We start from the raw sequence: 13,818 nt of genomic DNA, 5'->3' as shown, positions 1-13,818 counted from the left end.
TTAAGTGAAAAAAACTGCTGTTACCATGGCAACGCATTGTTCAACATCAACAAAAGATTAGTTTTGCACATCTACATACTGTAGCGGTCACATGTGCCAAAATTTAGGTCAAATGCTAAAAAACTATACGAAGTTAGATCAATCCACATATTTCTTTGTATGATTGGTATAGAAAAAACTGTTGTTGCCATGGCAACAGATTTCTTCACATCCACACAGGGAAAAAAGCGTCTTGCACAACTACACATTACATTGATCTGATTCTATGCTGAATTTCAACTGCATTGCTTTAAAACTGAGTGTAGTAGTGTAATCCACAATAATTTGTATGATTTTTATGAAAATATGTCGTTGCCATGGCAAAGCATTACGCGATATTAACGAAAAAGATGTCTTGCACATCTACCTTTGACAGTGGTCACACATGCCAAATTTGGGGTCAATAACTCCAAAAATGAGAAAAAAGTTTGATACAATGACTCTCAAAAAGCTATCACATAAACTTAGGAGTGCTCCTGACCACTCCTAGATTTATGTGATAGCTTTGCCAAGTTAGGAGAGACTTTATGTGCTAGCTTCGTTCATGAAATGGTTTGTAGAAAAAGTCTCTCCTAAGTCTGAGTTTATGTGATAGCTTTATGCGATAGCTTTTTCATGAAACGGTTTTTAGCAAAGTCTCTCCTAAGTGTGACTTAGGAGAGAGAAAGTCTCTCTTAAGACTTTCATGAAACGGACCCCCGGTGTGACCAAGGAGCTATGGTGTGACAGAGGCTTACGTAATGAATGGCGCCATCTGCTGCTATGCAGGTGCCGACTGCTATTTATATGCTAGGTGCGCAGCTGGAGGGAGGGTAGGGCCAGGGTGAACCACCTTTACTGTCCACCATAAAGGGCGTACACTTTGCTGTCCACATCCTTTGCATTGTTGTATCATCAGTTTGTATGTTCAGATATCTTCCTAGTAGATTTTACGTATGGCATAATGCATGGCGCATGGCGAGCAGGCTGACAGGCGTTGAGATAATTATTGACCACAGCCAGCAGAAGTACCTCTCTGTAAGCATGGTAAGTAGTCAAACCAATCTTGATTGTAGAAATTGGATGTGAGAACTATTTTATGGGTATTTACATTACATTTACTAGATTCTACGTCTTTCTGTTCTGCAAGGACGCAGGTAGTTTCATTTTCTGCAGTAGCTGCACTCGCACAGATTGATGGGGAATGTACATGTACCTTCTTCGATCGTAGCCCCCGGAGAGTTCCGGCATGCAGCTAAGCCCCTATCCCGTAGTCTAGTGGGTCTATTCACGTAGCTGGCCGCCGCCTTGCTCCTTAGCTCTCCAGTGTGTACTCTAATACCCCCCCCCCCCCCCTTTACGGAATTCCTGCTCTGGCCTGCATGTATGGTTGAGGGGTCTAGATATCGCGCACGAAAATTTGTGATGCTCTTATAATAAAAATTGTTCCACAATCGTACCTGAATTTCTCAATAAATATCACGAAAATGCAGAAAAATCACCTCCCAGAATCTCCTGATGATACGATGACAGAGTAGTGCGCTGTCGCCGTTTGTATTTCGGACTTAATTTTATGCGTTCAATTTCTCCGGGTATGTAAAGGTCGCGCAGCTGCCCTATGTAGTTTCATGCGTGAAAGTGTCTGCCCCTCTCTGCGGCTGTAACGTGCTTCGGCTTTCGTAGAATATTATAAACGATCGATCGAACAAATTACGAATTCTATCGGCTACGATCCTACGAACGAGACAAGCGAGACAACACGTCTAGGCTACAACATCCTTAAAAAAGATTTTAAGCTAAGGTAGGTAAATTATAAGGTAAAAAATTGGAAATTTAGTGAAAAATTTGTTTCAAAAAATTGGAAATTTTTAATAGTGAAAAATTTGTTTGAAATCAAAATTTCTTACCTGCTTCCTTCTCATGTTTAGCGGTTGTCAGGTATGTTTATTCCATGGGTGTATCGGCAAATTTTGCGCTTAGTCCTACGAATAATATTGCTTGCTATACGCAGTTACGCTATGCGCGATCATTAAGTCCCTGCGCGAGACCTAGTACCCTTATACATGTATGTATGCTTGTTTATCTTCCCTGCCCTGGATCAACAATTCTGGCAAATCTTACTTTTTACAGTGCATTCATAACAGATTTTCATGTATCTGCTATTAAACACATCATCAGACCTACACTTACAAGCACACTTTCATTGTACATGCAAAGTTTACAGTGGACAATATTCTCTGTTGAATTTGCCATTGCATGATTTAAAAGAATTAACATTGTTACAGGTCTAAATTTTTGCAAATTAAAAAAATTACTAGAGGCCTTGTGAGACACTATAGGGCCCGAATTCACGAAGGTGGTACAAATGAAACCATGGTTTAAACCATGGACAAAAGCCATGGAGCGCTAAGTGTCGCACGGAATATTTCGTTACGAAATTGGTCATTTCGTCGACAAAATGACTGTTTCGTTAACAAAAGTACCATTTCATGGATGAAATGTTCTTTTAGTTACAAAATTTTGTCATTTATATATATAGTTACAAAATTTTGTCATTTTGTTACAAAATAATCATTTCATTGACGAAATGACTAATTTCGTAACGAAATGTTCCATGCGACACTTGGTGCTCCATGGTTTTTGTACATGGTTTAAACCATGGTTTCATTTGTACCACCTTTGTGAATTCGGGCCAAGGTGTGATTAATAAGTTTGATGAAATTTTGTCCAATTCTTTTTCAACATTGTCTCCTAGGGGGAGCCATGCCATGTGTAGCTTGGGAATGGAAGGGGTAATAAAAGAGAAAAATGATGTCTTGCCACGGGAAGGAAAAGCAAGCTTGCCCCAATGATGCAGCTGATGCCAACGCTGAAGCCCTCAAGGACTCTCTGGAGGAATGTTTTACCACCTTGGCACAGGAAGCGAGAGGTTTGTCGCAGGATAATAATTTAGATAATAGTGCTGTACATTTCTGTTGTTATAAATTTCACACTTTACGAAAAAAATCAGTCAGTCATAGATTTAGTGTAATATTAAGTTCCCCATCCTTTCGTAAGCACAAATATGAAATTTTAGCAGGTATTATTGACCCCCCCCCCCCCCGCAAAAAAAAAAAAAAAAAAAAAAAATTTCTTTGTAGTCAGCAGAGGTTTACCATCAGCAATTTACTGGAGGACCAGTGTCACTTGAGGTGTCTTTCACGGTAACAATGCAAATGCATAACCCGCAATATAAGGGATACAAGTGTAATAGACAGTGCCACCATCAAAACATTTTGAGAAACACATCAACCCTGACATTCCATACTTATCATGTGCATTTTTCTTTTTATTACCGAGTCTGATAGTATCTGTTGATAATGCATAGATTTATCTTTTTTATGCGACCCAGATCATGGCCAGTTTCACGCACAGTAGAACAGAACCTGTGTTTAGATTGAGGGTAGTGAACATTACCGCAAGCTAGTTTTGTTTGTTTATCATTATGTCATGTAAAGATCAGTGTATTCAGAAGTGTGCATGGGTTTTTTCTTACAGTGAAATTAACAGAAAAAAGTGTATTCAACCAGGAAGTTGTAGACCACTTTACAACCAGGCAGGGAAAAGTTGAACAGCGAAAGAAAGTCGAGCACGTGCGGGCAGTTTTGGTTTGCAATTTGCCAGGTTACATGACAATAGTGTTGTGTAGCGGTGTTTCGCTACTCGGGATCCGTTAATATTTTTGAGAGGTACACGCAGAAAAAGGACTGGCGACACAGTTCAGTTAAGTTTCCATGTGCACTTTATTTGAGAGGCGTTTTGGAGGCTATCCTCTCTCTTCGAGCGTCAGAATCCAAGTCTCTTCTCTGTATATTATACAACTTGTAATCCACTTCATACATTCAATCACAAGGATTACACTGTTGGTTACTGGTTACACTGTTGTGACACACTATGAATGGGTGAATGGGGGTGGAGTCTTTGTGTTAAAGAGGGGTTTTAATTGGGCAAAACTTTGGTTGTTATAGGAACAAAGGCGGGACTAGTTTTAAAGAGGAGGTAGTATTCTTGGATTTGGATTTAACAACAATTCTAAGTAATCAATGGAGGAAGGGCAGGATGTTTAGGTTTGGCTTAGCCTGGTCGTAAATTAAATGGGGCTAGAAGTACTCAAGGGATGATGAAGGTCAATGACTCACTGGATGAGGTGGAGAGTATTGGTAGGGGTCATTGACTGGCGGAGGTGAACTGGTATATGTGGGAGGGGGTAGTGATGACTTTGTGTATCATTACACAACAATAGCAGACGGAGTGTTGACTGCATTAAAACAAAGAGAATAACCTGCCAGACGGTTTGCTGCATTGAAGGAGTCTTCTGGATGGTTTTCAGACGTGAGCATTTGAACATCTATAAATTGGTTTTACTGGGTACAGAGTTTCAGAATTCATAGTGATTGGGATGAGGAATATTAAAGAATGTTTTCGAAATTTACATTGTATTACTAGTCACAATGAACGAGGATGAGGACGTAGAAGCTTCGCATAAGAATGCATAATTTGGTGCTCAAATAAGCAGAACAAAAGAAGAAAGCGTGGCATTCTACACGTAGGTGAAGTTGTTGAGCAAGTGGTATTGCAATGGAGTTACATTGACTACATTACTAGAATATGTGAGGAGGACCTCTATGTCTTCATCATTGTACAGTGTAATATGTCTTGGGTTTTTCAGAGTATAATTTGTTCTAGGACCACAATAAATTCCACTAATCTATACATGGCACTATCAAGTTATAATGTACGTACTAAATGCTGTGAAATCATAAAAATCATCTGAGATGTCCCCTTAACCAATCAGAATAGCCAATTTATGGGTGAAGGTTGATGTTGGGTTTTTTTTTTTTTTTCAGTCTTTACAACAGCGATGGAAAGTGCCATTGAAGCATTTCCTGGTCAAGAAAATAGTTTTGTCCTGAATCAGAGAGAAAAAAAAAATATCAACAAGTTGAATCTTCTTTCTTGTTCCTTGTTGAAAGGGGGCGTCTAGCATAAGTGTCCTGTCCTCTCTCACTTCATCATTCATATCTGATGATATTTCTGTCCAGGTATAAACACAGTGATATCTGTTCTATGAGGAATATGCCTTGTGATATTCCATATCATGGTGACAGATAATGATAGGTAGTGGTGTCACTTCATATTGCCTCTTTTCATGTCATGATGGTTTCAATGTTTGTGTGTTGTTGTTTCTCCTGCAAACAGAATTATACCTGTCCCCAGAGGTACCAAGACTGCCACATCCACCATCACCCCTTGCATTTTACAGAGACTACGTCTGCCCCAATCAGCCAGTCATCATTGAGAATGCATTCACGGATTTCCCTGCATACCACAAATGGACCATCCCATATTTGAGGTTTGTTGCTAAACGCTCGGTGTAAAGCAGGTGAACAGTCATAAACCCAAATGGAACAGCACATAAGACTGTACCTTTTTTTAATTTCAGGACTCTCCATAAAAATAGTTTAATATTTCAGTCTTTTCCTCTCTGTCAAATACGTCTGACGAATCAGGAAATGTGCATCTGAAAGGGGTAGGACCTACAGATTCTTTATTATAAAAAGGTTTTGTCAAATTCTTTATTTTTTTATTTGTACATGTGCAGTATGATGTTGGAAAGGTTTTGTAATGACTGTGTGTGATTCAATAGGACTCTGTTATAGCACATATATCTTGACTCCTTCTACATGTATGCAGTAGTAGGGTGACAAAATATCAGCTTAAACATGTATTCATTGTTATCCTCTGAATAAGAAGGAAATGGTTTAATATGTTTTCGGTGAATCCTAAGACTAAAAGATGCAACCGGAGTGTTTGTTTCCCAGTACTCTAAATGGAGAGATCAGGAACAGTTGTTAAATGGAAATAATGCATGATAAACTCCTTTTTGAAGGAATGATCATTACAGATTAAAGTCATACATTACAATTATAATTTCAAGTAAGTTCTCCCTATTTGCATGCTACTCCCAGGCAGAAATTAAAAGACAAAGTTGTGACAGTTGCTGTCACTCCAGATGGTTATGGTGACGCGGTCCATGATGGATTCTTTGTTCTACCGGAGGAGCGAGACATGACATTTCCTGCATTCCTGGATGTGATGGAGGGCAAGTCTGATGTCGCTGGTGTCTTTTACGTCCAGAAGCAGAATTCCAACCTAACGATGGACATGAAGGAGCTGGTGGAAGATGTCAAGGAAGATATCCCATGGGCCACGGAAGCCTTAGGTGAGTGGATACCCCTCCTTTAATAGAGGATGATGTGCTACGGATTCACCTCTTTGTCATACATATTGTACATCCAAATACAACCCTTGAGAGTCCAATCACCATGTGTGACAGCTTGATCAGAAAGAGGAGAGGCTATCATTCTAACAACTGTGTGAACCTTTTCATCACTGCCCAAATTGTTGCCTTTGTCTCATAGTGAAGAACTTGGGTTGTACTTTTTACCCTTTAGTCCTGCAAATTTCCTTGCATTATGACAGTTAAAGGGGATGGCTAGTAACCGATCAGTGTGAATTAGTGGGAATGCTAAGGGATGATTGTTCCAATCCTTGTGAGATTCATTTAAGAGTACATTATATATCTACCGTTGTGTGAAAATTATTTGCTTCAGAACGGTCTCATATTCAAGTAATGTGCAGATTAATGCCCCGTCACTGACCAGGGACGCTTACCTGGAAACATTAAACTGCACATTACTTGAATATGAGACCATTCTGAAGCAAATAATTTTCACACAAGAATAGATATATAATGTACTCTTAAATGAATCCCACAAGGATTGGAACAATCATCCCTCAGCATTCCCACTGATTCCCACTGATCAGTTACTAGCCATCCCCTTTAAGCTCATACTCACTGGGTTTATGTAAAACTTGATCAGAAAAAGAAGAAGCTAATATTCTGACTATCTAGTCCTTTATGTCAGTGCTAAAATTTGTGCCTTTGTCTCAGGAAAAAGCTGTGGGGCTCAACTCTCTATTTGTTAGTCCCACTAGTTTTGGGAATTTTAGCTCATTTCCTGTTAACACTGACTTGGTGGAAAGCAGGCTAAGTTCTGCAGTGTGATGGGGCAAGCGATGACATTTTGGGTAAAAAGACATATGTGACCGTGCACCTCAAAACGAACATAAAGTCCCACACACTGATTTTGCGTGAGGACTGAAAATAAGTGAAATGGGTCAACCTAGCCGAACTTGACTTCTTCATATTTTCTGAAAGAGCGGGTCTTCTTTTACATCATGCTAAAATTTGGTATCATAAAACGGGCAGGAAAGTGTGTTTTTTGAGTAGTTTATCTCGAACATTTTTGGTAGAACAGTGTGATTAGGTGTGTCTTTAGAATCCCTTTTTCATTTCTGAAAAACCTTGTCCACACTCTTCAATTTCAACTCTATTAACTTTTGAAAAGATAATGCTACTGCTTTGAAAATTGGCATTAATTATGGACAAAATGTGTTAATGAGGCATGCTTAATTTCAGTTTAATCTGATAATCGCTTCATTGTTGTTACTCTGGTGGTTTACTTCCTATTTTTTGTCCCATTCATCGCACAGCCAGGACGGCTTGGTAAAGATTAAGCGCTTGAATAGACACTGTACTTCAGAGCCTCTTTTCTCAGTTCACACTTTTCCTGAGTTTGTGCTTTCCTTCCAATATTTAGATAGGTTAGGGGAGTCCATTTGATTTGAGTTATACATCATTTTAAAGCTTAAAGTCTGCTCTTTCAGAATATGGTCTTAACTAAAAATTCATGTCTTGCGACTTTTTGTTTGTTTTGAGGTGCTGAGTCACATATAGCAGAACTGAGGATGCTGCTGAGAGTTGAAAAATAATGAGTCTTGTGAACATTCTGGTCTGAGGTTGCTTTGAGATGAGGAAAGTGTACAGCTGAGGAAAAACTGGTGAAAATCCATAGCTTCATTTTTTTTACCACTATCATTGGCCTCCAGTTTGCATGGGGTGATTAAAATGATTGCAATTTGCTTGGAATGTTATAAATGTCACAAATATTTTACTTTTAAACAATCAATTTTGTATATTTAAGTACAGTATAATAGTATGGACTACATGAGTGATGCTGGCTTTCAGGAAATGAACCTTTTAGAAATTCATCGAAGTCAAGCATCGGTGTGACAGAGTATTTGACAAAAAGTGTAATATCGCATCCTTGTATTGAATTGCATTATCCATAATACCATGTACTTCTTTTCAGGACAGAAACCTGATGCAGTCAACTTCTGGATGGGAGGACATGATGCAGTGACATCAAGTTAGTCTAATTATTATCATAATTATTGTTTCTTCTGTCATTTCTCCCCATATCTTATTCTTTTCCCCATGCTCCTGCTGTTTATGATTAGCATAATAATATTTATTGTACGCTAGATCTTTGTAGAGTGTTTGTTTCTGATTTAGAAATTATGCCTTTTATACATTTATCATGAAATTTGATTGTGCCGACTTTGGTGGATTTTTTTTTCTTTTTTTTTTTTTGCTGTTGTTGGAGAAATGGAGAAAAACCTATAAATTTTTTTTTTTATAAAGATTTTTGTAAATTTTTTTTTTCTAAAGATTTTTTTAAATTCTTTTTTTATTTTTTATTTTTCATTTCTTTTTTTTATTTTTTATTTATTTATTTATTTATTTTATTTTATTATTTTCATTTTTTTATTTTTTTATTTTATTTTTTTTTTTCTTTGGGGGGGGGGGGGGGAATCCATACAAACTTTTCTAAAAAAGACTTGAACTTTCTGCATGGCATTGCCCATTATTAATTTCTGTGATGTTAGGAGCTCATTTTTTTTTCTTTTTTAAGCCTTTATTAGAAGCTAGATCAACGAGCAGATTGCAATTTCAACCTTTTACTAATGACCTTATGTGCTCTGTCATGCTTGCTGCATTGCTACTGTTTGTGTTTATGGCTGTATTTGCATGACAATTTTTTTACAATTTTTTTTTTCACTTCTTATTTTGTAATTTTGTTCCAAATATTTGTACCCTCTTTGATTTTTTCCCTGAATGAATATGAAGATTGATTTACTGTAATACAGGGGTTGACACTAAACCATTTCTTTGTGCTGAAACCTCTTGATTTTAACTTTTGGTGGCCCGAAAAAAGGAATGTAGTGGCCGGAATAAAAGCAGAATAATGTATCATTCCATTTTGCATCTTAGTTGCCTTATCGGGCCACAAAAATGTAACTGTTTTCCAAATTTGGTGGCCCTAGGCCGCCATTGGGCCACCACTAATGTCAGACCCTGTATAACAGTTATTCTCTGCTTTTTTGCAACCACACCATAGTGCACAAGGACCACTATGAAAATCTCTACTGTGTTCTCCAGGGCTCCAAGACGTTCATCCTTCATCCACCAACAGAGAGACCGTTTATTCCCTACGGTGAGGAGCCGTTATAACGATGATGTGCTCTCTAGGAGTATGATTATGGTGCTTCAAGCTTGATGGTAGAATTTCATTAGCATTAGTAAAGAAATTACAGAATTTTGGACTAGAGAAAATTTGTTTGGTTTATTATATATCTGTGCTTACAAATAGAGAGAGAAAAAAACATGTAGTATTCAAATTCATTTTACAAAGCCTGCTTCAGTTCCTGGTGTTGGATGTAATAATTCCAGCTACAAGTGTCTCATATTCTTGTGACTTGCTTTTTCTCTTCAGATTTCATACCCTAATTTTAAAATAGGATCTCATGTACATGTAATTGTATGATGGAGAAGACAGCGTGGGCCTGTTGAATAAAACTTTTTACTTGAAAAAACTCGGGCTGATTTTTAATGGGGTTTTCCTGTGCTAAAGTCAAAGGCAGCATCATGCTAACCTGAGTTGTCAGTTCTTACCAGAATTTTTCTCAGGTTAAACATTATGTGCAACAGGCCCCCTCGAGTTGTCAGTTATCATTCTTTATGTCTTCAATTAGAAAGTGCCTCCCCAATATGCACATGTATGGAAATGTAATATATTTTGTGCGATGTACAGCAGCTGTTTGTGCCAAGATTGTGCTGGGAAGAGACTTCCAAGTCCTTTGTTGAAAGAATAAAAATTGATTCATTTACATTCTTACTATGTTACAGCAGTATCTGCTGAGACAGTTCAGGGGGCCTGTTTCATAAAACTTGTCATCAGTGACAACTGCTAAATTTCTATGACAAATTTGCTCTCAGCCAATCAGATGCAAGGATTTCAGTAGCTTGTCACATCTATGACAATTTGTCACTGATGACAAGTTTTATGAAACGGGCCCCTGCAGTACAGTGCACTGCCGTTATAACGAAGTCCTCGGGACTGGCAGTTTTCTTTTGTTACATCGAAATTTCGTTATAACTGAACAAATAAACAATAAAAATACGTAGAGCTGAGAATGCTGCGGCCTGAATGTGTACTTCGTTGTTTTACACCGGAATTCCGTTACAACTGTGTTTGTTATAACGGGAGTGCACTGTATTACATGTATACCACTTGTGAAACATGACACTCTTGATCAATATCTCCTGACGTCACATGAGCTGTATCAACTGTGTCCCATGACCTCAAGTATAGGATCAGTTTCTCACTCATCACCATACTCCCAACTGTCACCAATGTAGAGACCTACCCAGTGGCAACATACAAGGAGGTGGACGGTCAGTTTCAGACAATACCCGACCCAGATGGTGCAAGGGTTCCATGGATACCTGTGGACCCCCTGAACCCTGACCTTGTCCAGTGGCCAGAGTATGGCCGTGTTGAGCAGATCAGGTGCACGGTACGGCGGGGCGAGATGCTGTACTTGCCGTCGCTCTGGTTTCATCATGTCAGTCAGGAGGACAGGACTATTGCAGGTATATGATGGAGTTAGAGTTCAAAGCAATATGATACCTAAAGATCCTGACTGTGGGCTACATTACAGAATACATTGCGGGATAGAGTTGATTGCTTGAACCCTGTCACATGACCATCAATCATATGAGTGCTTTCCATTGATAATGTCCAAAGATATGGAGTTATCAAAGTTCTTTAATCTTTAATGTAAAATTTACTTTATTTCAGAGGTGAAATGATATACTTCATTCAACACCCCCCCCCCCCCCCCCGCCCCCCATCTGTGTTGAATTTTGTCACTGTCACTGTCACTCATGGTGCAATGAAGAGTGCGCTTAATTGACCATTGACTTTGAAGTCTGGTTTCTCATGAGCAGTATTCTTGAAGTTTGGTAGGTAATTTCTTTCTCATACTTCATTAATTTTAGTTATGATATAGCAATTTAGCTGTAGATCCTTTCTCTACTGAAACTTCCTTCTTTCAAAATGTAAACAAAACTACCACCACCACCCCCACCACAAAAAAAGAAAAGAAAAAAAATGTGTCTGTGACTTTCTGTTAGCCTTATATGATACAAAGTCGCCAAATGATCTACATATTTCAGTGAAGATTAGGTTATTTTCAAGACATGCCTTTAAATAGTTTGTTGTTGTTGGTTTTTTTTTTACTCTAATCTATTTTCTCACTTTTCAGTTAACTACTGGTATGACATGGCCTATGACATCAAATACAACTACTTCACCATGCTTGAGAAGCTGACTGGCTGCTGTGCCAAGTGGACAAAGAGATGACAGCGAGTTGAAAATAGACTGGATGAGGATGGGTCATGGACCTAACAAAGGGAATTGTCATGGGCAGAACAGCTACTGCCAAAGCAGAGCAAGGCCCCCATCTGAAGTATCTAGCCTTCTTCAAAGGCAATGCCACTCTTTTCTTTTTTTTAGCACCAGCATTCTTGAGGAAAGTGAGCTTAAAGGGAACCCAAACCCAAAGAGCACTGTGGACTGAGTAAAGGCAGCAACATTAGTCGAACATATCAGTGAAAGTTTGAGGAAAATCGGACAATCAATGCAAAAGTTATGAATTTTTAAAGTTTTGGTGTTGGAACTGCTGGATGAGTAGACTACTAGAGGTTATGATGTATGTGTGGACAACAATATAAAGAAGATATAAAGGAAATTCCACAAAAATTCACTTATCTAGCATAATGAAACAACACTTGACTAACCGCTTTCAGAAAGCGTGGGAATAATTGCTACCCTTAACATATATCAGTATCGAGTTGATTGAATTTGTAATTTTCATGAAAAATGAAATTTTGTGGAAGACCCTTCATATTTTCTTTATATTGTTGTCCACACATACGTCATAACCTTCAGGAGTGAAATTGTGCGTCTCACAGTTTCAATTCTGATTCGGCAACATAAAATAATATAATTTAAAGCAATGAATTGATAAAATGTTTTGAACAGTGTTCGATGCAACATTATAGCCGATGCTCATGGAAATAACAATGAACACTCTCCTTTCTTTCCCAAATGAAGGAGATCGAGTAAGGGTAATGGCTTGTGATGTATCTAATTAGGGGGTCTAACTTACCTGCCATACTTTGTGATGTAGTTGTCAGTGGGCAGTGATCGTCGGGTATTGTCCACTGTCGGGGTCTGATGAGGTACGTAGGCTATGGGTCTTGTGGGTGGAGTCATTGCTGTCACTGTAGTCGTAGTCTTGGTATGAAGGATTCAGACTCTCTTTGGTTCTTATGAGATCTTTGCGATTGCGCCTGTATTGTGCTGTTCCTGCTTGTACTATGTACAATCGTGGCTCTTTACATGCATCTGCAACAGTAGCTTTCTGCCATGTTTCCGGATTCTTTGGGTTTCTCTTTCTTACTGTGTCTCTGGTAAGAAGTTTGGGAAAGGGTCTTGTGTTTTTGTCATAGAACTTCTTTTGTTTTTGTTGTCACTGCTTTAGTGTCTGAGTTACATTCTTCTGTGTTTTGGGTTTGAGCAATTTGTCATTCATGGGGAGGGTTGTTCTCGTACATCTACCCATGAAAAGCTGAGCTGGGGATGCATTCAAGCCTTCAATTGGCATGTTGCAGTACTGTACAAGAGCCAAATGAATATCATCCGACTTGCGCATGATGTTCTTAGCGATTTTTTACAGTGCTTTAATTTCGGCCTTTCCGTTTGACTTTGGGTAGTGTGGGGAACTTGTGACATGCTTGAAGTTGTATTCAGTAGTAAACTGAGCAAACTCTTCTGAAGCAAAACATGGGCCATTGTCTGAAACAAGTTCGCGTGAAATGCCATATCTGGCAAAATGAACTTTGTAGTGCTGATGACGCAGATGATGTTGTCATATTCCTAAGCTCGAATGTTTTGAAGAAACTAGAATAGTAGTCGACTAAAACTAAATAGGACTTTCCATTTAGCTCAAAGATGTCAGAGCCGACTTTTTGCCACGGATGGCCTGGTTTTTTTGTGACCAAGCATGGGCTCACTAGCATTTTCTTGTCTGTGCATGTTGCATATTTCGCATGTACATATGTAGCAACTGTGTCCACAATTTGTGATGACATGCTTGGCCAAAACATAATGTCTTGCGCCATTTTCTTGGTTTTTTCTATGCCTTGGTGGGCATGGTAAGTACCTTTTCAGTCATCTTTTTGTTGAGCACTTTTGGGATAATGAGTCGCCCATCTTTGCACAGCAGGTCGTTTTCAACAGATAGCAATTCACGGTACTCCCAGTATTGTCGAATTTTGATGTCGACATCTTTTTTGTTCATGGGCCATCCAGCCATTGATGGTTGCCCTTTTTACCAATAGTTTTTGCATCAGCGGGTCTTCCTTTGATTCCTCCCGAATTTCATCTAGTCTTTCGTCCTCAATAGGAAGTCAGTTTACGATGCATATTGGGATTTCTTCAGTATCTA

The 13,818-nt window shown here is 38.7% G+C and overlaps 1 protein-coding gene across 1 annotated transcript; it reads left to right on the top strand.

The window, feature by feature from the left end:
- The first annotated feature begins 925 nt into the window (after positions 1–925).
- On the top strand, positions 926–12,164 carry LOC140230747 (bifunctional peptidase and (3S)-lysyl hydroxylase JMJD7-like). Its single transcript, XM_072310884.1, has 8 exons — positions 926–1,065; positions 2,774–2,947; positions 5,257–5,410; positions 6,027–6,280; positions 8,274–8,330; positions 9,363–9,458; positions 10,664–10,897; positions 11,572–12,164. Exons 2-8 carry the CDS (start codon positions 2,827–2,829, stop codon positions 11,667–11,669), a joined length of 1,014 nt encoding a protein of 337 aa, XP_072166985.1. The 5' UTR covers positions 926–1,065; positions 2,774–2,826; the 3' UTR covers positions 11,670–12,164.
- The last annotated feature ends 1,654 nt before the right edge of the window (positions 12,165–13,818 follow it).

Source organism: Diadema setosum, chromosome 7 (genome assembly GCF_964275005.1).
Source record: "Diadema setosum chromosome 7, eeDiaSeto1, whole genome shotgun sequence".
Taxonomy (NCBI): domain Eukaryota; kingdom Metazoa; phylum Echinodermata; class Echinoidea; order Diadematoida; family Diadematidae; genus Diadema; species Diadema setosum.
The sequence above is the reverse complement of the archived record's forward strand: the minus strand, read 5'-3'. Positions and strand labels throughout refer to the sequence as shown.

Excerpts from the sequence above, each read along its gene's own strand:
- LOC140230747 (XM_072310884.1), top strand. The coding sequence starts at position 2,827 with ATGATGTCTTGCCACGGGAAGGAAAAGCAAGCTTGCCCCAATGATGCA. Across the intron at positions 2,948-5,256 it reads CTTGGCACAGGAAGCGAGAG|AATTATACCTGTCCCCAGAG; the intron begins GTTTGTCGCAGG and ends TCCTGCAAACAG. Across the intron at positions 10,898-11,571 it reads GGAGGACAGGACTATTGCAG|TTAACTACTGGTATGACATG; the intron begins GTATATGATGGA and ends CTCACTTTTCAG.